The sequence below is a fragment of the Columba livia genome, chromosome 1 (assembly GCF_036013475.1).
Source record: "Columba livia isolate bColLiv1 breed racing homer chromosome 1, bColLiv1.pat.W.v2, whole genome shotgun sequence".
NCBI lineage: Eukaryota > Metazoa > Chordata > Aves > Columbiformes > Columbidae > Columba > Columba livia.
Window position 1 is genome coordinate 112,260,577 of NC_088602.1, and position 27,620 is coordinate 112,288,196.

The window sequence follows — 27,620 nt, forward strand, 5'->3', positions numbered from 1 at the left end:
TAGATACTCTGGAACATATCCCGGCTCTCTTCTCCAGTGAGATAAATGAGCTGGGTCAGTGCCTCTTCCCTCTCCTTTCCCCTTCTTTCTGCTCCCTCCTGCCCTTTCTCTCTCTCCTAAGTGTCTGAGGAAGTTTTTATCTGGGTAATCTAAAGTTTTAAAAAGCGTTTATCTTGCAGTCTGAAATGCTTCTTATCCCTCTCACCCATGGTACAGTGAAAAAACAAGTAGGCACATTTTGTAAAGACATCTTTAACAGGAGACATGATGGATGACTCTTAGAATTACTTCTGTAGCTACCAGAAGAATTGAAAATAAAGGAGAACTTGAGACATTCGGTCACGCCCCAATAGTTGACATGTAGTCTTTTACCTTAGAGCTTAAGGCTTGGGTACAGGAATTGGCTCCTCTCTTTGTTATGTAACTATTTGTATAAAACAACTAATTGAAGTAGAATTTGTTGATTCTCATCATCAGCAATGCTAGGAAACAACATTTAAAAAAAAAATACTTTCTAGCTTGTAAGAAAATATTTATTGATTTGGAATACTGCCCCATAAACTTTTTCCTCACAGATAGATATTTTGGATATTAGAAATTAATGTTTCAAGGTGCTTTTAAAGGCTGCATATTGTTTTATTGTGTGCTTTTCTTTACATCCATAAAAGACTATATGGGGAGGAAAGAGTGAAACTAATTTCCAGAGAGAAGTGTTTTAGGATACTGGGCATTTTTCCACTGAACATCTCTGTGGAAATCTGGAAAAAGTGTTATTTCAGTTCTCCACAAGAAAATAATGCTCTAATTGTACTTCTCTTTCCCACCATCAATAAACTTGAGAAAATTCTTCTGTAATTATTAACCAGCAGAAAAAAAAAAAAAATGAGCCTATTTTGGAAAGAGTCATTTAGGAGATTATTTGCTTTTAAACAGAGTACTCTTGGAAGTGCGAACTGTGGATTGTATTTGTACTATTGTCTTCTGGTTTGCTTTCAGATAGAAGGCAGTTTTAGCTTTTTGGAAAAAAAGGGGGAGGAGGACAGTGTTAACTATATCGTTGCAATCCATGGATGCTCTCTGCATATCTCTATTGCATGTGTGTCTGTGTAGTCTGCTGTAGCCTGAATACCTTCTGTAGAGGACAGACTGGCAATAACCAGGTCCCTAATGGACTTGAAAGAGCTCTGGCTCTTTTTGTGCTACTGCAAATCTGCCATTCATTTTTGTGGGAGTTCACGTCCTTACTAAGAGAACTCATTGGGATGATTTTCAGGCTAAATTTTTGTAGTGCTGGAAACTGTTCTTGTAGAGATTGGCACCAAATTAGTTGAAAACTAGTAGTAGTGTAATTAAAAATTGCGACCGACTGTTGTTTGTTTCGTAATAGCACAGTATGTGCCCAGTTCCTTGGGGAAAATACTCTCGTAGCAGCTGAAGAATGCAGCCTGCGATCTCCTTCTTCCCAGGGATGCTCCACCCAGCCCCATCACTATAAATGGCAATTGGACTTCAGGGAATTACAGCAGGCAATGAACTAAGCGAAGGCAGGTTCCTCCGCAGCTGACATTTTCACTGCTAAGCATGACATTAATGAAATAAACAGTGATTTTTAGCAGCTTTCTGAATGTTGCAAGGGCCTCAGCTTCATTTGGGACAGGGGCTGAGCTCTGTAAGGGGAGGCTGGTGCAGAGAAGGTTAGTTGCTTGGCTGGAGCCACTTGATTTAGGGGGCCATGTGAAAGGCTACAGCTGAATGAATGCTCAGACTTGGGAAACTTGTTGGCAAGTTTGCCACAAAACCCTGTGATTTATCAAGCAGCTGAGGAGAAGGCTGCTGTTAAGCATGTTCATCATGTTTCTGCTGCCTTGGTAGCAAAGGCTGGAGCTCAGAGGAAACTTAGTGGTGCTCAGCAGTGAGGGAAAATGGTACTTAAGAGAGGAATTCAGGTCGTATTACTACATGTCTACAATTTGACCACAGTATAGGCATACATGTCTGAGCTGGCCATCATATACTCCCTCCTTGCATGGAAGAAGTGGGGAAAAAGGCATTTCTGGAGTTTCATTCTTATCTGTGTAAACCAAATGAAATATGTTGCTTTGCCAAAAGTTCCTGTTGTTCACCACTGGTTGAAAGTAGTATTTAAAGTATCTAGTTAGGTACAGATGTCTCTATTTTGAAAGCAATCCCACTGTAGATCTGGTCTTAGTTCATAGCTGATCTGCCAGCATTTGAAACATCTGTAGTTACTCTTCACTTATGCCATTGTTGGCTTTACTCTTGTCAAATGGAAAGGGTAAAACTTCACAAACTCTAAGGGATTCCTCAAGGATAAACTAATTCATTCTGTAATTAATGATGCATAGGTAATAATAATAAAAGTAATGACACCACTAACATACTCTTTCATTAATTCTGTGCTGTGTGAGAAGTCACAGAGGAAACACATGTTCAATGTTTATTCAGGGAGGGTTTGAATGGAGAAGTGTAAGGGAAGTAGCCTTCTATGCAATAATAAACATAAAATCATACATTTAACAGATGCTTCATTCTTTACTATTCCCTTAGTTTCCATCTGCAAACATTATTGAGTATTTTTATCCATCTTTACCAAAATAACTCTCGTATCCAGTGTATATAATTTATTCAGCCAAGGTCATGTATTTCATCGTGTCAGTCCTGTAAGGTGCTGGTTGCTTCTGTATAACCCAGAGCTGTATTAGAAAATACTACTAAGGCAAATTTCAGCTTGTATTGTATGGATATCTAGGGACTGAAATACAGAAGTTCAGGCAGGGTTGAGAGCAACCGTGATGGTGCAGCCCTAGATATCTGCCAGCAGCAGAAATGTGCCAGCTCTGTTCTGCCACAGCCCCGCTACCCCTGGGGAAGGAGCAGCTCAGGGAGCTGCCTGTGGTTTTCCTAACACCAGGAATTCAGCTGCATGCTTCAAAGGAAGAACCCCTCAGGCCTAAGAAAAGCAGAGTAATGAAAATGGCTTTAAAATCATCAGAAGGAATTAAAGAGTGCATCTGAGTTCTGGTTCTCAGGGTCTCAGTTTCCAGAAGTGCAGAGAGCACACCTGCAGGTTTCTCTCTGTAATGGCTTGGCTGAAGCTTTACATATTCCTTATGTATTCCTTACATAAATACATACACTGAGATGCATGTATACTTTTACATACTTCCTGGAGATAAAGCTTTAAAGCAACTACCAAATTATCACAAAGTTAACTTGTAAAAATACCGTGAAATGTGAGAATGTTACAAATGCCTTTAAAATTGCTGTCTTCTTTTAGAAATGTATCCAGTTTTCAGCTTGGCCCCTGGAAAGTAATTCTTGTAGCTGAGAATATTTATTCTGTTCCTTTTTTTTGAATGGGATGCAGCTGTTGAATTCTTAAGACCTGAGTAAAGGCTCTTAAAGAGCTTTATTTATATCAGTTTTTTTTCTGTCCTCCTCTGGTTCTGAACCAATAGCCACAACTTCAGCTAACAGAAATTGTTATACTGCAGCAGAGCTTATAAAGTCCTGCTGCTTTGCTGGGGTGACTTTTCTAAAGAGCTGGACGCTTACATGAGAACATATGTGTACACATTAATATGTTTATAACTTCCAAAAGAGACATGGTAGACCCTGTAGGAGATCCCTGGGGATCTGAAGAACAGAGTACGTCTAAGGCAGTCAACTAAAATTCATTGCAGCCCATTTGAAGCACACTGCAGTGATACTTAAGTGTATAATCCCTCTTATTTCAAAATACGGGCTTAAAGTATGAGTTTCCCTTGAATAAACTTTGAGATTATTAAGGAGCTGTATCAAATAATCTCCTTTAGGTCATTAAAGGGCATAATGCGGATAAGAACTCTTTAGATCCCATAAACCTCAAAATGAATTTGCTCTCTAGACCTCTGTGTTACCAGAAATCTTTGACAGTAAGCTGAAATGCTGTCATATTTTGATGTTAGTAGAGTTTGATAGAAATTCAAAAGCAATACGCTGTGCTGCTACATGTCTGTGGGATGGAGCACTCTGCATACAGCAATAGTGTGAGACTCAGCAGCAAACTGAACCTGGCAAGCAATTGTTGATTTTACAAGGATATTACAGTGAAAGCTCTGTAACTTCCCGTGTCTGCATGCCTTTTTTTTTAGCAGGAGCTTCATACTGGCTCTTAAGACCCTTACTCTTGGTTCTCTCTTTTTTTAATAAGCACTTTCCCCAATCAATAATGCAAAAGTAGAATTTGAAGAGGTTTATGTGGATCTCTCCTATGACTAATGTATATTTTAATTACAGTATTAATAATGTTGATAAGAGGCAGTGAACAGCTGCTGTGGCTACTTAGCACAGACAGATTAAAATAATTGCATTGGGCATGTCTGCTAGATTGCCATTAAAAATTTTAAATAGGAGCAGAGAGTGATTGGCAGTTACCAACAAAAGCATATGGGGGAGAAGGGAGGGAAAGAGAAGAAATAGGAGGGTAAGAGGAGGACATTGGGAAGATTTCATGTTCTTCATTCATCTAAAAATAGGTTTTCAGTCTGCCTCTGAGTTTGTTTATGTTTATGTCTTTCGTTTGGAGACTGTGGACGGGGATGTGTCTTTTCAAATACTTTGAGAGCAGGGCCTGCACTCTTTGAGCTTTAATTTTTCAGAAACACGCCGTGGAGCTTTACACATACACGTCAGGAGCTGCTGAGAGCTTCTCCCTGGCCCTGCTTCTCCCTTCGGGAACTGGACTAAGTCCTTGCTGAACCCTCTTCTCACCAAATTCTCTTCTAAATTATATTCTAAAACATGGCATAAATCTGTAGTTCTGTGTACATGCTGCTTCCTGCCAACAGGAAATCTAAATGCGGCCAAAGATGGGAGTTAGCCCTGGTGATTGAACCATTGATACGGTATGGGCTGTACATGGTGCTGCTCCGCACACCTGGGTTTTGGAACTTCAGTAAAGAGAAAAAACATCATATAGCATTCATTATAACCAAATCTTTAAAGCAGGGTTTTCAAGATATTGCAATAACTCAGAATATATGTTTGACTGCTTTCAAAAGTCTCAGAGAAAAGGTACAGCATACTCTTCTGCTGTTATTCAGAGATTACAGCAGTACTATCGTGTCTGAGCAAACTCAGCTTTGGTTCCTCCAGGACTGGGAGCACTTCTTTCAACTCTCCATCAGCTTGCTCAAGTCTCTGCAACTCCTTTTGAGGTTTTCCTTTTCTAGAAACAGGGACGATGCTGCACATTCTCTCTTAATCTGTCTAACTGTATGGGGTTTTATTAGAGCCCAATATAACTTGTGAGAGTACTTATGTAATCTCTTTAGGCGTCATCAGTCTCTCCTAATAGGTAACAGTTGAAATCATGAGATAAATAACTCAAGTTAAATATATTTAATTGTGTTTTATTTGCTTTCTGCTTTTTAGAGTCTGTGAGATAGAGCAGACTGTCTCTGGAGCAGATGAGGTGTTTTGTGGTTACTGGAACAGAAAGCTCAAATATAATTAAAGTAATTTTTTTGCATATGCTACTTGCTACTGCTTCTGTGCTTTCACAGGTCATAAGATCACATCAAGTATAAATCTGATCAAGGTTGTTGCACTTCTCTATTTTTATTTTTGAGTTAACTGTGTCACCCAATCTTAATTTGTATAGCCTTACATGACTCTGATGCCTAGTTTATCTCTGGGGCTCCCCAGTATAGTTCAAAAGGAATCCAGGAAATGCTAAAGTAGTCAGCATTTTTCAATTACTTTTCATGGAAATACAAAAATGGAATGTGTTTTTATTCAAAATAGCCCTGCAATGTCTCCTGGAAGCTATTCTGCAGAGTTGTTTTTTTTTATACCCCAGGTTCTCTTTAATGAGATGTAATAGACTTTTCACGGTGCAGTGCCATCCTGGGAGGTGAAGGAAGAAGTCTGTCACAGGAACCATTGCTCAAGAGAGAATAGGTAGCCAAGCACTCAGTGCACTTGAATTGCAGCTCCCATAAGGCACACCAGAGCATTTTGGACTGAAAATATGTTCTTTCTTAGCTGCAAACTTTTTTGAACTTTTTGACCAAGTCATCTCTTCCCCCCCCACCCCCCCCCCAGAAAACATCTTTTTCATTAGTACTTTTTAAGAGAAAACTCTAATTTTTTCCACTGAAAAAAATGAGATTTTAGGTCAATTCTACTTCTGAAGCTATTTTTGACAGTCCCATGAGGCTTTTGTGACCAGCATTGGTCATTGGTATAACAAGATATCAGCTAGAGGAATTCTCAGCTGCCTGCTAATTTGGTTCTCCTAATCCTGTGCTCTCTGGAATGACAGTCAGGTCTTTGGAATTTTGCATAATCAATAAACAAAAGTCCTATACTGCTTATCTCTAAATGATGAGGTTACAATATCAGAATCACATAAGCAGTTTATCAGTGAGAGTTTGCACCAGTCTCATTTTGAAATATGAAAATTAGTATTTTTGAGTGCCATGGGAAGAAATGAATCCAAAATAGACAACAGGAGTTGATAATATTCTCGCATTTTTTGCTGATAGGGTATATTTTACATGATCTCTCTGTAAACTGTGAACATTTGGTATTTATGACTTTCCATCCTGATTAGCATTTATTTTAAATATAAAGCTGTGCATTTCTGAAAAAAGTAGTTTGAAATGGGGAAGAAAAAACATCCCCCGTTAGAGGGAACTCAAATAATAATGGCATAAGGGCTGAAGAAACTTATTTTTCAAGAAAGACTGGAAGAACTACAAATGTACAGCATATTTATGAGATGACTAGCAGGACACTGACTCCTGGCAACAGCGTTTTCACAGGGAGAGAGAAATCTGACTTCAGTGCCCTGGGTTTGTGTTGAGTTATAAGCACAATCACTGACAGTACTTTACTGAGGAGGTTATTCAGCTCTCTTTGCAACTAAGAGAGGTTTTTTTCTTGGAAATCTTGTATGGTATGATGCTTAGTGTCCAATGTGCTGGCTGTCCTTGGCACTGCTCAGCCCTGGGTGATGGTGCAGAAGGAGACTGGAAATAGAGATGAGGAGCTGCATGATTTGAGGTTTTGATGTCTCCTCTAAGAGGCACTGAAAAAGCCTGTGCACTGATTTCCCTGGGCTTTGGGTAAGGCTTTGAAATTAGGGTTGTCCGATGTCCACGTCTGCTGCTACCAGGCAAGCATTGGTGGCCAAGGTGTTGAGCTGGGAAGGCCTGTATGTGCTTTTGAGCTGCGAGCACAGGTTCTCATACTCCAGCAGGTGGGAGGCTCTCCAGCCTACCTTGATTTAGAGGTGCTCAAAGCATCTGGGTGAATATATGAAAAAAATACTTACATAATCTTCCTTGCGGTCACCATGAACTCTAGCCCATGGTTTCTTTTCTTCTGTGAGCAATCTGATGAAGCACTAAGTTGTGCCAGCCAAGAAACCAAGTTGTTGCTCTGAATGATTACTTGGTGAAATGCCACGTAGGGCAGAGCTGTGATCAAAATCATTGATGATTCACTGTTTGTTTTTCACAGATTTCTTACACTCCCTGCCCACACACTGTAGATGACAGCATTGTGTATGGGGACTGTGAACGTGACAGACATTATTTATGAAGCAGTGCCTTCACCAAGGATTTTTTTCGTTCTCCAGCAATCTGTGTAAAATGTTCAGGCTCTCTGTTGCTGTTGTCAGAACTGAGTTATAAATATAGCTGGCCTGCCTGTTCAAGCAGAAAGTTTTCAAAGGTGTTTTAAAAGGCTGCAAACTAACTGTGTGAGCAGGTCAGGCAGAAACCGCCAAGTGCTCCTTGCTGTTCTCCAAGAAGCCATGGCAGCTGCATCCAACACTCTTTTGGCTACTCCTAATAGGGAGAGTTTGAGCAGTTACAGTCAATTTTGAGCTTCTATTGCCATGGGGGAGAAGGATTTTTTTTTGAGGGAAGACCTACCCCTTCCTCATCACTCCTTGCACTACTTCAGGATATCTCTGGAGTGAGAAGTGGGGAACCTGGTCACAACTTATTTGTGTGACTGGGCTTTTCCCTGCACTGGGCTCTCAGTTTACTTCAAAGTGAAGAAATGATCATTTTTTCCCCTCTAAGATTCGTTACATCTGTCATCAAAAGGTGTCCTGGAAGTCACAGCTTCTCCAGCTGGGCTCTCTCAGATGCTCAGTACACAGCTTTAGGACAATGACCTTATTCTTACCTTATTCTTATTTTACAAAATGGTGTAGTTATATTTAAGTTCTTAATTCAAATCTGGTTTGATCAAATATAGTACTAAAGGACACTGAAGAGGCCAGGGAACATAGTTAATGGGTAAGGAAACAATAATCTTGTATGTAGTGTGGTAGAGCGTGCTGGAGAGTGTGTGCTGAATGTGGTATTTATGGTGACATCTGGTTTAATTTTTTTGCGCTTTAGCTACATTTGAAGAAAACAGTATAGCTTTGACTCAGTGCAGGCAAAAAATGATGTTACTGCCCACTTACCTGGTTCTGGAAAAACGTCAATAAACTGAGGACCTTCATATACTGTTTGTTTTCGGACCACTTTCATGATATTGCCTGTTTTCATAGTTGGACCGAATGAAAACTGTGGAGTGAGAAGTGGCATTAACATTTTGAAACCACACTGTATAATTTAGGCCGATTTGTATCTGAGTGGCTTCATCAGGTTGCGTGCTTTGAAGTCGGCAGTAACACGTTTATCCTTTTCTGTAAGATCTGTGCATGATGGGCCTAAAACCCAGGCAGTTGTGAGCAAAATATGATGAGGATAAAGGGTTCTTGAAGGCTGATGGCATGACAGCTGCAGCTGCACAGGTTCAGTTTGGCAAATAACAGTTTCTGTAAGCATCAGGTTTTATGGCCATGACTCTGTTCTTGCTGTGTTTTTAAATTTGGGTTAGCTGCGTAGAAGAAAGTAGACTTCAGAGCTGTTCATCTTCCAGCTTGGTCTACAAGGAGCTTGTAACTCTAGCAATTGTTTCTATTTTTCATAACAGTGGGAACTTTATGGGCTATTTTTCCCTTTCTCTGTCCAAAGTAAATGTGCTGCTTAAAAACAAAGAAGTTGCAGACTGACAGGCACACAGTTTGCACTTGGGGTGCCTCAGGTTGGAGGGGTACAAAATGTATCTTTCTCCTGAAAATTGATGTTGCAGCGCAGTAGTTTTATTTATGTGGATCCATTTTACATTTCTTGCTTTGCAATGCCACATTTTTAATGAACCTTTATGTGAATAGGCAATGATGAGTATCAATGTGCTCTTTAGTGGTCTCCCCAGGTATGTACACTGATTCATCAATCTAACCCATAGCTATATGTCCATTCAGAGCAATTTGTATAGTTTCAGTGTAGCGGAGGAGGTTTCTTAAAAAATATTTAAGCTGTTTTTTGGTATTTAACTTAATGGCAAATCAGCAGAATCACGTGTGCAAACAGGATTTTTTTTTTTTTTTTTTTTTTAGAAGAAATGCTGAAGTAGTGCTGCTTGGTGACTTTTGCTGTGCATTGCAAGAAGAAAGCACGCTCTGCTTCAATACATAAAAAACAAAGGAAAAGTAATTACGTAGATTAATGGCAATGCTGTTGAATGCAAAGCCACTTACTTGTGCTTATAGCATTTTCATGATTATTAGACTTCCTAAATTTTCTGTACTTTCTGAACTTTTCCGTTATCTGTACAAAGTCTCTCTGAAAAGGAGAGTGATGGAGTCATCGAAACAGCTGCAAATGTGGATGGAATTTGGTATCTCAGATGTACTAAAAAAAAATGGGGGCGGGGTGCAAAACCACCGCCAAACAAACAAAGCAAGAAACACAATCCCAATAAACCAGAGTAGATTGGCAGGGTGCTGCTACTCATTTAATGGTACAAACTTCTCCTCAGCTGCCTGACATGATTGTGTAGGGCAGGGTAATGTTTGCATGCATGAACATAGTGTGACAGTGATAAAACCAAAATGAAAGTGTCGTGTGCTTATGTAGCAAATGAAGTGAAAGCTCCCAGTCCCTAAAAACTAACTGCTTGTTTTCTGCCTGTTTGAAATGTGTCTGTCCCCGCCTCCAAGAGGTATGTGTACTTGTGTTGCTAACACCTGCAACACTGCTGGCTGGTGATACAAACTCATGACTCAGAGTAAACATCCTTAAATAAGAAAAAGACTGCCACAACACCTTTATTTCAGCCCAGGTTCTGAAAGGGAGAATGTGCTTGAGGGAGCTCATACAGTCACAGTATGGAGTAAGTGGGTGGTCACCAGTGGAGGTGTCCAAGTGGGCTCTGAGAGTAGCCATTCACGTAATGAGTTTGCAGGTTGCTCTGGAGTGGGCCTACAGTCTGCACCAAGGTTCAGTGTGGTTGTGGGGGTAGATGTTATTTAGTAGCCTCCTGATTAGGGCACTTCCTTGGGATATGGTAAAGTCTGGTTCAAGCTCTTGCTCTGAGCCAGGTAGTACAGACCTCTTCCCAAGTACTCTTTGTTTTGGCTGAGTAACTGAGAGGTCTTGCTCTGCTTCCAAATGTAAATATGTGGACATGTCTTGCATTTTGTTCCTATCAACTAAATCACACCCACCCTCACTCCCCCCCCAAAAAAGAAGGAAAAAACACTGCAACTGTTTTCCAAGCAGACATGGTTTGCAGGCAGTCAGAATGGCTATTTTCCACATCCATGACAGATCTTATTTTCCTTAGACCCCAAAACCTTTTTGTAAGTAATATCACTTTATAGAAAATACTGGTTTGAGCCACTTGAAACAGTAAGAATAGGGGGTTGTATTGAGTTAAAAGCTTTACTATGAGTCAAATCCCTGTTCTTGGAGTCATGGAATTAATTATGTTAATTTTACATCATTATGAGATTCTGATGGTATGCTCAAGTCAGATAGTGTAATCTACATGTATCTTAAAAGCTCAAAATCCAAGAGGTAAGGTGAGGTATTCAAATATATATTTTAGCCTTGTACACAATACTCAGGCTGATATTTTTTTTTGTATGCTTGGAAATGACCGTGTATGGTGTCACGTGCATTCTCTCTTTGAAATAGTAGATAATTTCTCTTTAAAATGTTACCTTTTTTTTTTTCTTTTATACTGAACATAACAGAAATAGATTCCACTCCTAACTGTTTAAAGCATTGGCTGCAGTCACATTATTACTTATTATTTGATGCAGAAACAGTTAAGTTCTGTGCTATCAGACATCCTTATTGTTTCACTGGGGATTATGTACTACTTCAGGACCAGTAAAGCAACAAATAGGACATATTGATTATATTTGTTTAATCCAAATAGTTTAAATGCCTTTTGGATGTAATCTCAGCCTTATGTTTTCATATGCTTAACGTTAATCTCATTAGGCTTAGAAGAAAAATCACTATTTCATATTCAAAACCTCATTGGAAATCTTTACATTTAGTAAGAGCATAGCATGAATGGATGGCTTGAATGGATACTGTTGTCCTCAGGACAGAGCCCACCTTTTCGGTGACTTGGGGCACAAGAAAACTCGGAGATGACATGAGAGGACATGTCATTCCTTGGTGCATCACAGGCTGTGGTTCTGTCTTCAGCTTCACAGGCTGAAGGTGAAGGGGGCTGTTTGGGAGCATGTTTGTGTTGGTTGCAGAAGCTGGCATGGGGTCTGTTTAAGGCAGCTTTGCCACTGAGGATAGTAGTCGTGCAGCTATTGTATTTGATTTTTGAGTCTGCTGCCATTAACTTGCAGAGTTCACGTTATACCTGCTGAAGCAGGAAACTGGTTTAATGCATGTGAAAAACATAGCACCAGCTTCTCAAAATATACTGAACTGATAAAAGGCATAGGAATTCTCCTAATCACCCTAGACTATCCAAGATCTCTTGTGTAGAGATTGATGAAACCTCCGGCTTTTGTAGTGTAGCCCATTGTTGTGGTCTCAGAGGGTTTAATTACTGCAGTTCAGCTCATTAGTGCCTGCAGTCATGGTTATGACAGCTGTGCATATACTCTCAACCTGCAGCAATATTCAAAGAGTTACAATATGACTTGATTTTCTTTTACTGACAAAAATATACAAAAATCTGTTTACATGAAGACTGACAAAACTTCTACTGTAATCTTACAGTTGCATCTAGACTTTTTAAGGTGTTCTGTCTACAGTTTAGCACCTCCAAAATAGTACTTACCCCCTTCTGGCTCTAATCATGGTGCTTCTAGATAAACTCCTCCAAAAATATTGATATCTTCTGAAGTAAGAAATGCAGAAAATCTGAACACATATTTTGATGCATTTTAATGGAGCGTTCTAATTTCTGGAGGCTGTTTTTTGGGATGTATAAAAAGTTCAGTACAGAGTATGTTAGGGATGAATATTTTGCTGGGCTAATACCTTTGTACATCATTCATGTTTGTTAATGCCAGAAAAGGAATGAAATACATCTCCGTTACAAATCATTTTTTTTTAAGAAAATGCTTTTAAAATATTCTAAACATGAAATGCTATCCTGAGGCATTTGGAAAACTTGGAGAGGTTGATCACAGAAGAACAGGAAATATTTTCCCCTTTATTTTAGCTATTTTGATACACGCTCATTCTTCTGCTCCTTGTTTACCCTTGGAATAAAGTTAGAAGGGCTGCTGCTTTTTGCTGCCTTTTTTTTTTCCTCCCCTCCCCCAACTCTGGTAAGTGGAAATGACCTTTGTCATATTCTGAAGTGTGTATCTGTGCCTGGACGTGGGTTCATACTGGCTTGTTAGATGAAGTATTTCTTCTGTGGGTGTGAATTCTGCCTCATCTGTGGGGAATACTGGCTTTCAGTGCCCCACAGGGGTTGTCTTGCAGTACAGATCCCAAGTACACGGATTTCCAACCTTGGAAACAAGATAGGGTGCTAGCTAGGAGTGAGGAGGTGTCTGTCTTTGGCAACTCCGTGGTTATATTAATTACCATTAAATAGTTTTGATATCTGAACTGCTGTTTCTAAAGTGTGATATTTTTGACAAAACTAATAGCTTTTTGTGTATGTGCTTTATTTAATATAGATAAGTAGAGTATAGCATTAGATACTGCAACTTTGATGCAAGGCTTCGAACTATAACTCAAGATCATCTGAACTGAACTTATTCTCTCCCTAATGGAGACATTATATTAATAATCTTGCCATTGACGTCAAGGGGAACAGGATGTCACCCTAGATAACAACCTTAATGAAGTCAGTCTTTCTTAATGAAGATTAATTGTTGGGGCCCCATGCTTTGTGAATTCATGTTCAGATATCTTCCTCTGAACGCTTTGGTGTCACGTGGCAAGCCTCGTGCTTCTTTGTTTCTGGTATTTAGATGCCATTTCATTGATCTGAAGGGCTTGTCTTTTTTTTTTTTTTTTGTGACAAGCAGTGCCTTGGGAGCAGCTGTTTGACATGTACTGTGCTCAGAGATGCCAGAGCATCCCAGAGTTTGCAGTAGTTTGTAGCTGCCACTCCAGCTGCACTGCTTATGGGAGACCATCTGGAAATAGTGTGACAGAGAGAGTTAGGCCATAGCACATTCATACCAGCTGGTTGTTTCTTACCTCTTAGTTAATCTGCAAGTGGTTATCTAGGATGGCATTTGTAAAGGACTGGACATATGGTCCTTAACTGCATGTAGTGCTAAAATGGGTACTTAATGTAGTTTATTTCCCCCTTCTTAATTCTCATCCTGTCCAGAAACAGTGTTTTGTACACTGATTTCATATGTAAGGTATCTAGCTGTACTGGAGTGGCCAGCTTTCACTTCAGAGCTGGTTTTAGTTCAGCAACACCAGGGAAGTGAGGAAGAGAGGGATTATCTGTACCGACAGTCAAACTGGGAGAGTTCGTGCCTGAGGAGTCTGGAAATGATTTTAGAGAGAGTTCGAATAAATGACCATGGTAAGTGCAAGGTTTATAAAGCGGCAATGATATGCAGTTTCATGAAGCTTAATGAAGTAATTAAGCAAACAGAATTAAGACATTATGCACTATATTTGCCATGTTATTTGCAATATAATATTTTCATGTGCAAAAACACGGATTTATTTTACAGTGGAGACCTATCTAAATACAAGCACAATAGCTAAGTGTTGTTCAGGCTAGAGAAAAACAAATAGACATAATTGGTTTTGATCATAGTGGTTTCAACGTATTTGAGCAAAAGACTGATGAGAAGTAGACAGCTAATCTGATAATGGCATTTACCTAAATGAGTACAGACTAAAGTCATTAACAATAATAATAATGCAGTAAGATAAAAATTGCTTTCTCCATCTTGCATTAAAATTTGTGTTACCTAAGATGTGTGTGGGTTTTTGTTTGCCTCCCTGTGCATGGTCCACGTTACTTCCTAAGGCTTACAACTCCTCAGAGGTCAACCAGCGCCAGTAGATTTGCATCTACATTCAGAATTCTTTGCAGTAGTTGTCACCCAGTTTCTGTATTGTACAAAGGGCAGAAGAACGAGACTTCCCTAGAAGTCATATGAGAGTGTGTGTGTTGGAGGCTCAGGAGAAAGACGTCAGGTACACAAGAATAGCCTACACATGCTTAGGAGTAATTTAAGTGCGTAGTGTTTCTTAAGTCAGAATAAACTTGACATTTATTTTGGAGCCACTGAACATCCAACCCATTAAAAAAAAGTTGAAAGAATATTATTAAAACTTTAGTCTGCATCTTATTAAAAATGTTCTTATGACTGTGGACAAGAAATACACGATAAGTGGACAGATAGTTGAAAGGCAGAAGATGCAGTTAACCAGTCATCTCCTTTGCTGAGTCATCAGGTCTGGTATTTTAATTTCTTACCCAATAAGTGAACTGCTTGGCTGAGTGGAGGAAAGTTGTTAGATGTTAGTGGGAGGGCCAGAGAGAAAATGCAGCTGAAGCTGGTGACTTGTGAGAAAAAAGAAGTGACTGGTTGGTAGAAGAAATCGGAGAAGGCTTTTAGTCTGGTTTAAGGTTTCATGAAAGTTGTGAAAGCACCCTGGCAGTTTGCAGTTTGTGTCCTATCAGGCTGATCACTTTATCCCAGAGCAATAGAGTAATATTTCTGTTGGCACTCTTCTCTATTTGTTTTTGTGGTGTGGGTGTTGGTGTGATGTGGTGTTTGGTTTGGTTTTGTTTTGTTCAGGTTTCTTCGTTTGGTTGGTTGGTTGTTTTTTTGGTTTTGTTGTGTTTTTTGTTTGGTTGGTTTTGTGTTTGTTTGCTTTGTGATGAAGGAGCCGCTTGCAGGTCATATTCTGGTTTACAATCCTATGCTCTAAATAAATACCAGAAAACCTGTGTGTCTGTATACATCTGAACACATACACAGGGTATGATCCTCAAAAACCCAGTAACTCTGACTTGGTGGTTAAAGATCTTCTCATAAGCTTCTGCAAGGAGCTATGTCAGGACGATGTTGAAGTAGGCTGGTGAAATGTTCCTCCTCATATGGAGAAACAGAAGATATTCTCTGTGTCTGACCTGCCCTTTCCCTCCTTTGGTTGCCCCACAGTGGAGAAGAGCTTTTAGGCAGATGTGACTGATGTAATTGCACCAGCACCCGTCCTGCAAGGGAGCTGCTCTTTCCTGGAATTCTCCCAAGCCTGGTTGATTCTGCAATAATTTACAGGCTGTACATAAAATTGTACAGTGCTTTAGAAGGAAGATGAGGCTTTTAATTTACCTTGTGTCATACAAAGTATAGGAGTCTGTGAATAGATTAAGTTATCAAGTACCGTGTTTTGGCTCATAGAAGACAGTGATATTTATTTGCCAAATAAACCAGACTTTTCCAAGGAAACATTTCTTGGGGCTCTCACTTTAGCAGGTTAGGAGATTCCGCTGGCCCTAACACATAATCTTCCAAAAATATTTTAGTTAATTAGTCATGCATTCCATTACCAAGTAAAAACCTATGTTAATTTGACCTAGCAGAGATTTTGTCAAGCCCATCAAGTGTCAAAGAGGAATGTCTTCTCAGCAAGTGGACAGAGTGATTCTTTATCACGTCTCAACCTGTCTTGGTGTTGGAGGGTGCAGAACTTGCATCCCATCCTTTTTAGCCAGGCAGGGCCAACCCAGTGAGTGCCGGGGATATATTGAGAGCTTGTAGACTGCCAGGAAAAAAAAACAAACAAAAACCCCAACCAAATAAACAAATACAACCCCCAAAACAAACAAACAAAACCCCCCAAAAAAAACAACAAAAAAACCCCAGCCCTCATAATGTTCTTGGGGACTTTCTCCTTTGCTTGGTCTTAAGCCCTTGACCTCCTATAAAAAAGAATAAGGTGGGGCACTCCAGATTAAGGTAAAATTAGCTTGGGTAGGATTCCTGAGGCAGCGCTGAGTTGGCTGCTCTGCTCATCTAAAGCAGCACGGCTCTGTGTCAAGAGGCTCACTGAGGTCCCCAAAGCAGAGTATTTATTAATGCAGGGCTGTAGCAGAGCTAGCAAGCCTTGCCTCTCTGAGTTTGTTTGACAGGACTGATGTGTGAGCTGGGCATTGCTGTGGTACAGCTCACTGCTTGCGGTTACAGACCCAACTTGGGTATAAGGCAACAGATGCAGAGTTACCTCCAGAGTTACCTTTGCCCTTGTTAGTTTTTATCTGAAAAAACTGCAATAATTCGTGTGTCAATGCAAAATTCAGTTAAAGAATATTTATGTAATCTGTCGTAATTTCTAAGAGCCTCATGCACCCCTTGTTTTTGGTGCTCTACGGGAAACGGGACATGTCCTAAACAGTAGAAATATTCTGTTACCTCAATATTTTCTAATGGGTATCCTTTTTGCATCCCATTCCTCTTTCAAAATTAAATATCCTGGGTAGAAATGTTTCTATGGTAGACATATCAATGATATTTTTTGCTTATGAAAATGCTCATCTCAGAGAAATAGATAAATCTCCTCAGTCTATACCATAAAGACCTGGATTTCTCTCTTTGTGCCAGTTTGACCACAGAACATATTTTACATTATGTTCACGAGGACTGAATTGCATGCTTTTGTACTCGTAAAGTTTCTTTTGCATTATCAGGGTTGGAAAGGAGCTGGTTTCTTAGTATACATTGTCTGGTTGTGGATTCTGTTCTCAATCACTTTTATCTATAAATGACAACAGCTTTTGAAAAAAATGTAAATGTTTACTGGCAGTTTTGCAAATAAGGTTTATGTGACTCTTTGGTTTTGCTTGTGTTAAGCTAGTTAGCTCAGCTTGTGTTACTGTGCAAACCCTTAGTTTGAGATGACTAAATTTAGCTAATCAGGAGAAAGGCAATGGAAGAGCAAGGGATGAAGAGGAAAAAAAATGAAGGAACAAATTCCAGCAGGCAAATACTAGGCTAGCACAGAAACATGCATATGTGGCCTGTGTATATATAAATATCATAAAGATATTGAGCATAGTACATCCATTGAGCATACAAATATGCAATTGTTCACATCGAAGTAACAGCTTTATCTGTTATGGTTGCCTAATAACTTACAAAAAATGCTATGAAATATGATGTACTCAAACATACTTTGTGCATCATAAGAAATGGTGTTTAATGTGTAGTTCCTTTGATGTGTATTGCTAGATAGTGCTGCCTATTTGTAAATGATTTTTGTCTCATATGTATATGTGGATACACACACACAGTCATGGGTATGCATATATAGGTACGTATATGTGTGTGTATACACAAATGCATATACAGGTTGTATGTTTGCACATATATATACATATGTAGGCAAAATACGTGGAAACCTGTGCATAAACATGTTCACATACAGCAGGATGCGTAACTACTAAGGCAAATTTTACTGATTTTAGTAATAAGGAGCTTAAGCCAATGTCTTTCCAAGTCAATGGGCATCCTTTGACTGTGGATGTGTGTGCAGAACAGATGAATTATTAGTGAATGGTGGAAAAAATGAGCATGCAGTAAAGGTACAGATGTTGAAATATAAACTGAAAATGGGCACTTGAGAGCAAAGTTTGTTAATTATAAGTCTGCCATGTTGTGAAGGGCAGGTTGGTGGATTTGTCTTTACAGCTCATCTGGTGTACATCAGAGTTTTTCCATTATCTACAGCTGCATCAGGTTATACCTGCTGATAAGTTTGATGTTTAGTTTTTAACACAGAATGAAAAACAAATTCTTCTTTCTTTCCCTGTAGTACTAAAATGCACTGTTTGGTGATGCTTGGATGAATTTTGAAATTCTTACTTGAAGATAATTGTTAGCCTTTAAGCTTGTCTATGTGCTTGCACTTCTCTTTCACTGATGATTACTTCTCTCACCCAAGCTAAATACTAGCTAAGAGAATAGCTTTTTGTATGTGTTATCACAGGTGGGAGATAGAACAGCTGAAGCTTTTGATTTGCTTTCAAAGCATAATTGGTACTTTACAGAGATGCAGCATATCTCTTGTTGTTTTCCTGTATAAATTTTAACACATACGTTGTTATTGTGGCTTTTCAAAAACGTGAAACAGCTTGTCCTTCAGTTGATCTTGGTCTAAACACAGTATTGTCATAAGGAGGGGAGGGGATGTGTCGGAAAAGAAAAGGGGCTCTGCCTGTGTACTCTAAGCAGCTGAACAGCCGGGTGGAGGGAGATGAGCAGGTGGAGGGAGATGGGATGTGTGTTGTCCTCACACCCCAGGAGGTTTGCATCTCTGACTGACTGCATGGGGAAAGCAATGAAGTGACGACCGAGTACAGTACAAAGAAAGCAAACCAGGAAAAGCAGACAAGGGCGCTTTTTTTTCCCCTGCTTTGTGCTTTTGGTTACTGGAATCCTAATGTTTTTGCAACAATACTTGGTTAAATGGTTTCAGACAGAATTGACTTTTTGTTTTGCATATCTGTAGGCCTTTTAAGGAATGGTGCTCTTAGGAAAACAAAGATATTTGCAAGGTTAGAGATGTCCAAGAAAACAGCCTTTTAGAAAAGAGGACCTGTGTTGTTTTGCCTAGCAGTAAAAGAGATGGTTCTGTTTATTAAACCATGCATACCGTATGATGCTTCATATTTTTCCATTTGATTTCCTGTAGGGTGATTTCACTTGGAACAGCATGTCAGGACGCAGCGTTCGGCTGAAGTCAGTTCCCGTCCAAAGCCTCTCAGAGCTGGAGCGTGCCCGGCTGCAGGAAGTGGCTTTTTATCAGTTGCAGCAGGACTGTGATCTGGGCTGTCAGATTACTATCCCCAAAGGTAAGGGCTTGATAAACCCTCTCTATTTAGACTGCTAAGCCACTGACTTCGTATCACAGCAGTGAAAGGGAGAAAACACTAGATTGTTAACCCCGCAGACATTGTCTTCTATTTATTTTTTCCTTAAAGATAGTAACTACATAAGAACAACTAGTCATGTTTGTCTACTATGTCCAACTCAGGCCACCTGGGCTGGCATCATCTGGTCAAGGAAAGATGTAAACAGGGTAGATAATCTAAATCAGACCTGTTCATTGCTAGGATCTCTTGATACTCAGTTGAGAGAAAAAGGCTTCTCCTACACTTCCTGACATCCAAAAGTATTCCACATCTGTGTGGGTCAGAGAGATCATACCACAGAAGTGGCTTTTCTACTCTGTCTTGTCTTGGCTCTGAAGGAAGCCAAGCATCACTTGTCAGCCAGCCAGCCAAGGCATCTGCATCAAATATTTTTTCCTAAAGATAGTGGTGATTATTTCCTAAAAAAACAAGGTAATTTTCACTGTGAAGCATTGAACTCCTAAGGAGTCCTAAGGAGGAACTGAAAAGGAGAAGTTCAGCTATCAGAATCCCGATGCAGGATACATGCATGTAGTAGACCTGTACTTACATTACTGTGGAAGAGATTGAAACCTCACTAAAACTAATGTGAATGTTTCCGTTGTTTCCTGTAGGCTGGAGATCAAGCCTAGCAAAGGCAGCCATTGTGCTGCGATACAAACACCTGCAAATCTGTCTCTCCTGTTGTTCCTTTCCAGTTGTTGTGTACTTATTTAAGGAATAACAAGACACCACTGAATTCTCACCTTTGGCTGTGAGCAGAGGTACTGTGTGGCAGCACATGCACAGTTTTTGAATGAATCAAAGTTAAGCAGAAAAAAGTTGTCTAGTCAATGGAAATAATGGTGTGGAGGAGAACAAATGTGAAAGACATAGGCTTGGGCATTCATCACCTTTTTAGGATTTGCAGAAAACTCCTGCCAAAACCAACAAGTCCAACTTACCAGTTATAGCAGGGCATCAGTTTGTAGTGAGATGGATGTGATCAACTTCAAGCCCTATTTACAGCTTCCTTGGTCCCTCAAAAATGTTCAGTCAATATGAAAACATTTTTATAGGACGTTCATGTCAGAAACTGGCTCACTAAAGGCACTGCAATGTTTTCTGGTAGTCTGAACTGTCACTGGCAGTTCCAGTGGGACATGAATATAGGGAGGTTGGTGGTGCCCAGCAATAATATGAGGGGCAATGGGCACAGACTGAAGCACAGGAGGTTCCATCTAAACATGAGGAGAAACTTCTTTACTCTGAGGGTGGCAGAGCCATGGAACAGGCTGCCCGGAGAGGTGGTGGAGTCTCCTCTGCAGACATTCAGAACCAACCTGGACACGTTTCTGTGCGATCTGCTCTGGGTGAACGTCCTTTAGCAGGTGGGTTGGACTAGCTGAACTCCAGAGGTCCCTTCCAGCTCCATTCTATGTGATTCTGTGTAATACTATCCAAGACAATAGAGTATACATATTTGTATTCAAAAACTTTGAGCTTCAGAGAATGAATACTGTTTGGTGTTTTCCTTGCTGTTTCCTGCTGAGACTGCCATGAAAGGCCAAGCATCTGGGAAAGCCAGGGTCTCTTCCCAGTCAACCCACCCTTCCTCTGCAAGATTCTTTGAGGTCACAGACAACTTGGCACAGCGCTGCCAAGGCTTGCAGATTAGCCACTGCTGAATCTTTCAGGTTCAGATCACACACAAGAATAGTTTTTGTTTTCACAGCACATATGTGTGTACATACATAATGTATAATTAATTTTAGATGTATTGAATCTGAAAAGTGTAAATTTTAAGCATAAAAACTAAATAAGAATAATATAAATTCTGGTGAAGCAAGTTAAAATAAAAGATACTTCACAAAGTCAGGAACCCAGGCTCCTGATTAGTCTCTACTGTTGGCCCAGTCATTTAGTGTATCTTTTATTTCAGTTTGGCTGAGAAATAAATTAGCTACTCAGTTCTGCCATTCACGTTAGGTTTACCAGTGAGATTATTGATGAGGCAAATAATTTCACATCTGCATACTTGCTCTGAATGACCAAATCATTAATTTTTCTGTGTTCTAAGGTATGCAAGTTGAATGAATAGCCAGTGCAATTGAGTTTGAAAATGTTGTAATACCATCTAGCTGAAGGAAGTGAAGGTAATAACTAGAATTAAGGTAATACAAGTCCATCATGTTTCTAAGTCTGGCACCGATTTTGGTGTGTCACAGTAGATATAACTAATAATAATTCTGTCAGTCCATTACACTACATCTGTCATGTCGTTTTGGTAGGAGAAAAAGAATCTGCAATATTCCGAAATCACTACAGGTTGGTTTAGGCCCTTTATAGAGACACTTTGAAGTTCACTTCATGTTCCCATCACTCTTGAATGGTGTGGAATGGAAACATATCGTAAGAGGGTACAGGTAGCAATCCAGTTGATTTGCTAACATCACAGTATTTTGTAAATGGAGAATTTCAAGTTTAAGCAGTGTGAAACTGGCTTGGGCACTTCAGGTATAGAAGAATACATTTGTACCTCCAGTTAAAAACAAACTGAAGGCTGCTAAACATGTTTTGTTTAGGAAAAAAAAAGTGACGTGTAAAGTTACATGTAGAACTACTGCTGTCTTTTTGGGAGAGCTGGGAGAGCTTTGGAGAGATACAGAGATAGAAAGATGTGCTCTACAGTTCTCTTCTACTCAGAGTCTGCCACGTGAAAATATTCAAGAGAAGACATTAGTTGGATAATCTACGTGTTAGAAAATATAGAAAGCTTTTTTTAAAGTTGGGTTTCTTTGTGGTTCTTTAACTGTTCTTTGGAACTCATGAGTGAATGACATTTGAACATGCTTGTGCCTGCTGGGCATTAATTTGCTTCCTGCAGGCACTTGAGTAACTACATTTACTGGCACAAGTATTATGGTATGTAAAAGTTAATTGTTCTTGGGTAACAAGTGTTTGTGCCAAACATGCTTGTGTGGAAGTCATCTTTATGATCATGGTCATGCCATTATTGGTTGCTTCTTCAAAATGTTTCTGTCTTTCCATGCTCAGAAGCCCTCTCTGTCACAGCAAGTACAGTTAGTTGGCACTTTCAGGGCACACCTGGCTATTCTCCCACACTTACAGATGAATGCATAGAATATAATACCTCATACGTAATCCCTCTCCTCTGCTGTATTGCAGCCATTACCAGTAACAAAACTCATTACTGGCATGTCTTAGCTAAATATCCTGTGGTCACAGGGAGGGGGGACCACCTCCCACAATAATTTATTTAACAGGCATGTAATTTAAAATATGCTATGATTGCACTGCAGCAGACAATTAGAATGAATTCAAATTGATCGATAGTTCATATTTTTATATGTATGACAGAGATGCTTCAGGTTTGTTTCTTGTTCTCTTCTTTTTCTGCCTCATCTGCCTTTCAGATTCTGTGATCAACATCTTTTTCAGCTCCCATGTCACTCCCCCATCTGCTACCAGAAACTAGACCGAGAATCATTTACCATCTCTCTGGTTTATTGTGTTATATTGTGAGAGGCGATCATTTCTGAGCAGAGCATTACAGTTTCTCTACCAATGCAGTTACTCTATGGAATTTGCTGTCTGGCATTCTGACTGGCACAACAGTACAATTGTGGTGACACTTCTTTACAGTTACTGTTTAGAATATACTGTGTTTTCCTTGTTTTGGAGAAGGCAATCTTGTCTTTATAACAGAAAAAGGAAAAAAAAAAAAAAACACAACTGTCATGAAATTAACTTTCGGTGTGCTTACATTTTGGTGACTTTCCAGTTATTTGTGTCCTTGTATGAAAGTACTGAAAAAATGCACTTTTTACTGCATGTCTTCACACACACAAAGAAAAAAGGTAACTCAAGTCAGGTAGCTTTTTTCAAAGTAAAACTGGGATCAGAGCAAGAAAGGAACTAATTTTCTTCTGTTCGTAGGCTCCAGGTATCTCTTGAGCAGAGGAGGCATTAAATGAGGTTGAATCATTTTCTTAAATACCTCATAATTATAACTGTCTTCATTCACGGTCCTGTCCCACTTCACCGAGCCTGTGTTTTGGGAGCACTGGTAGACAGTTCTAGGGCTCTATCAGTTACAGCAAATGAGAAATTTGGTTTCTAATCCTAAGTCAGCTCCTCAAGCATCTGCCTGAATTTTAAGGTACAATGTGAACCTTTTGGTAGAGACTCAAAAAGGATTTGGGAGCTGGAGGTTGCAATAGCAGTTTTCACTTCTCTTTACTCAAGAAGAGACCATGACTTCTCACCTTCTCACCAGCCCCCCAACAGGATGCGTTCCCAGCTTTGCAACAGGGCTGAAGGAGTTGTGGAGAGAAAGAATAAATGAGGGGGAAGGAAAAAAAAAAAGCTCAGTATTCATTCTGAATATCACTTAGGTAGATGTGCATTTACCAAGGGGACATGCAAACATAAATGGCTGAGCTGTTTTTTGTGGTCACTTGTTAAGAAGATAAATAAGGGGGAGATATGCGGATAATTAGGAAGTAATGAAGCCTGTATAAATACTGCCATGGAAAAACAGAAGATGAGAGAGGATCACTAGAAAATGAAATACTATCTGCAAAATCTGCAAATGGTTGAATCTCTGTGGCCTATGTTCTGAGGCATCTATAGGCACTGACTTTGTTGTTTTGAAAATTGGGGAAATGTCCATCAGAGAAGTGTGAAGAATGTGTATGTACTACCAGTATTTGGACAAGTTCCAATCTCACTTCAAAATACAAGGTGGATTTATTGATGACTGCATGTTGAGGTTATTTGTTAGCCCAGTACTCTTAACAGATCAGATCCAACAGATTGCAATACGTGCAGTAGGTTGGGCTGAGTCCAGGGACATCCATCTCTGATGAATTATCTTGCTTTTGTTGGCTTGGGTCACAACCTTAATGCTACCTTGATGTAGTGTTTTGGTTTCAACATGCACCACATACCATATTTATATTTTGGTAGAAGTGGTGCATACCTTTACTTTGTACCTTTGGGTTTATTTTAGTGATTCTCAAATATTTTGGAATGAAAATCCAAAGGTTAGTCTCAGAATCTATCCTCACTTTCCAGAACTGACAATAAATGTTACCCACCTATTTTAGCAAGTGAACCAAACGTCTTAGTAAAGGCAGTTAATCTCTTTTATTACAACTGTTTAGTGTGTTGATGCCACCTATGACAAGAATGCATATCCACAGTTACTTATTGTTAACAGCAAGTAGGTCCTATACAGTAGATTCAGTAATTACAGCACGTGTTCCCCTTTCTGAGGGAATTGATTTTTTCAGAGTCATTGGGTTATTTGGAGAGAGAGAAGGTAATTCTTAATTTTACTGCCAAAACTAGTTCTGTTTGTTGAATTAGTTGTAATGAGTATGATCTAAGGTTAGGTTTAGTAACCTAAATATAGTTAAGAGTCATTTAAGGGAAGATGTTGCTTATGCTACTTGAACATGTGCTGTCGTACATTTTTGCATGCACGTTTTGTAGCCATTTCCACCAGATGTGTGCGGCTGAACATCTGCTCACATGAAGTGGACATTTGTGTCCTCTGAGATGTGCTTTAGTGAGGTGAATTTCAAGGAGCAGGCCTGGATAAGTGTGTGATTGCAGACAGAGGGTTGAGACAACCCCATCTCTGAAATGGCACAAAACATACCTAACTGGGCTTTCTGAATTTTTTGTGTTCATTGGTGCACTTTGCCCCCAGTACATTCCAGTTAAGCTCTCAATAAAAATGGGAATTCAGAGTTACATGTTCTCCGCTTCTTGTTTATTTTGGCAAGGAGTAGCTTTTTGGTTCTGTTTTTTGCTTACATTACTCATCGTTGTATTTCATTATCTATTTTACTTAACACTGATAGTGACTATGAATTTTTATCTGGACTTGCATTTTTGTGAGGGCTTCAGACTTCTCATTGTTTTTAGTCACTGACCATGTTATATGTTTTATAGACTGTTCTAACCGTGGAAAGCATCTAAGTAAACTGTATCCTATACTTTGTGGAGCTATGGGATTACCAGCTGGACGCTTTTGAGTTGGCATTGGTATATCTTTTAAGTGAACACGCTTATTACTGACCCTTTTAATGCCAACCTCTGCCAGTTCTTCTCATATAAATGCTGTCTCTAACGTGATCCTGTGAGTCCATGGATTTTGTTTCAATATAGCAGTGTTCATGAAGATTATATTAAAGATAAAAAAGACTATGAGCTGAATTTTGCACATTTATACTGCATTAGTAAATCTTGGATGTACTGCATCAGGCTTACTGTATCAAACTTGGTCAGAGGTGAAAACTCTATCTTGCTGATTTTGAGATGGAAGCTTCCCTCCTCTCAAATTCAAATTTTCCATGGAAACATGTTGTGGTTTTAGTTTTGTTTTGTTGTTTTGGGGATTTTTGTGTGGGGTTTTTTTTGTGTTGTTGTTGTTGGGTTTTGTTTGTGGCTTTTGTTTGGTTTTGTTTGTTTTTGGTTGGTTGTTTTTTTCCTGAGGATTTTCTTTTCCTCCTGGGGAGAAAAAAAGAAATATCTCAGTCTGGAAAAAAAATAGAATAAGATTGACTTAATGTTTTAAGCCGGGAGAAGTCCCAGCTGCTGCAGGGGAATGGTTGTAAGAGTATGCAGCCTTACACCCTGCTACACAGGAGTTTGTCAAAGTGAAGGTGACAGGAGCTTTTCCAGGCATGGGGATAAGCAAGCCAAAAATACATATATATCTGTATATATACATGTATACATATATGTATGTGTATATGTACATGTATACATATATATATGTGTATATGTGTACATGTATATATACAGATATATCTTTTTTTTCCTCCTAATAAGGAAACTTGCAAACTTGCAGAAAATTGCAAATTTGTGGTTGTTTGGTTTGGTGTTTTTTTTTCTTTTTGTCTGTTTTTTTGTGTGTTTGTTTGTTTTTGTTGGTGGTGGGTTTGTTTTTTTTTTTTTTTTTTTTTTTTTTTTTGCTACCATCAAGACAAGAACAAGATAGAAATACATGCAGCTTGCAAGAACATATTTTTTCTAATGGGAGAACAGGGCCAATAATTTGTTACCTTCAAAACTTAAGGAATTTTTTAGTGATCTGTTTCCTTTTTAAAATTTTGCCATGAGGTAGGTTTTTTAATTTTTGTTGCTGTTTTTTAATAAAAGGCTCTGTGTGATGCTCAGCAAATTGATTTTCAAGGTTTTCTTGTATCATGTAGCAGGTTTTACATGTCCATTTATATCAGGAAAACTTTATTCAGTATATCTAGTCCATTAGTTACAAACAAGCTAACAGTTTTAAAAAGAAATGCTTTTACTCACTGCAAACAGCAAAAGAAGTTTATATTTTTAATAATTAGTTTGTATTTTGGTAACTAGCTAGAAGCTTTGATCGAGAAGCAGCATGCGTTTTCTTCAGTGCTATACGAATACAGAACAGAAATAGAAAATGCTGGGCTTCTTGGTGAAATCAATGGGCACCATTAATGTGAACGTGGAAAAGTTAGTGTGTAATGCAACACCTTCAAAAGAAAGTTTTGTGTATCTTCCAAGAATCTACTTGTTGTGGAGGTGTGTTTTGTGGAAGAAGGGCCTGGGGACAGGGCTGGACACTGAAGGAACACTTTGCTTCAGAGCTGACGGGGCAGGAGCGCTGAAAGGCAGGACTCTTTCAGTGGGTACCACAATGACTGGGGGAGATCTTGCTGAAACTCCAAAGATAAATAAGGAAACACTATGATGCACATTTCCATATTGAAATATCATGTTACTGGAGATGGCATCGTGACCAGAGGCCTTCATAATTAGGGCAGTTGCTTATTTAGATGTTGACTGTTGTGGGTTTAGGGTACTGCTCTTATAAATGCAGGTCCAGAGATGACTGAATGCATACATTTGATGCAAAGTCCTATTGAACTTAGAAACTACTTCTGAGAAATAAAACAATTCCTATCTAATGTAATTTCCTTAACAGTACACTTGAAATAGCTATTGACTATAAGTACATATAACTGCATCCAGTATTTTGTCTCTATTACTGTGCTGCATGGAAATCTCAGCTTCTGTTTTAAAATGTTACTTATGACCATTGGCCATATTGAAAAGTTCAGACACACGGGCTGAGGGAACAAGTATTTTGCAAAATCAGGTGTATTTGATTCTTTTTGTTTGCTTTTAAAATCTTTGTGAGCTCACTAGTGATAAACAGAGGTGTTCTTGATTGTGTTCTGCCCGATCTGTCTTTTGTACTTGATGTAGTACTGGCCCTTTGGTTTTGAATACTCAACTAGGCTGTCCTGTGCTTTGCAAATAGTCCAGATAAGCATGTGGTGATTCTATAGTGACTTAAGATTTTATGCTTT

The 27,620-nt window shown here is 39.2% G+C and overlaps 1 protein-coding gene across 9 annotated transcripts in view; it reads left to right on the top strand.

Moving 5' to 3' along the window:
• Nucleotides 1–27,620, top strand: part of ARHGAP6 (Rho GTPase activating protein 6) — a 335,136-nt gene that overhangs the window by 255,093 nt on the left and 52,423 nt on the right. For all 9 annotated transcript variants that reach the window (XM_065073365.1, XM_021300814.2, XM_021300816.2 and 6 more), the window contains one exon: nucleotides 19,029–19,188. In XM_065073365.1, coding sequence (XP_064929437.1) covers nucleotides 19,029–19,188 — 160 coding nt within the window. The remainder of the gene's footprint in view (nucleotides 1–19,028; nucleotides 19,189–27,620) is intronic.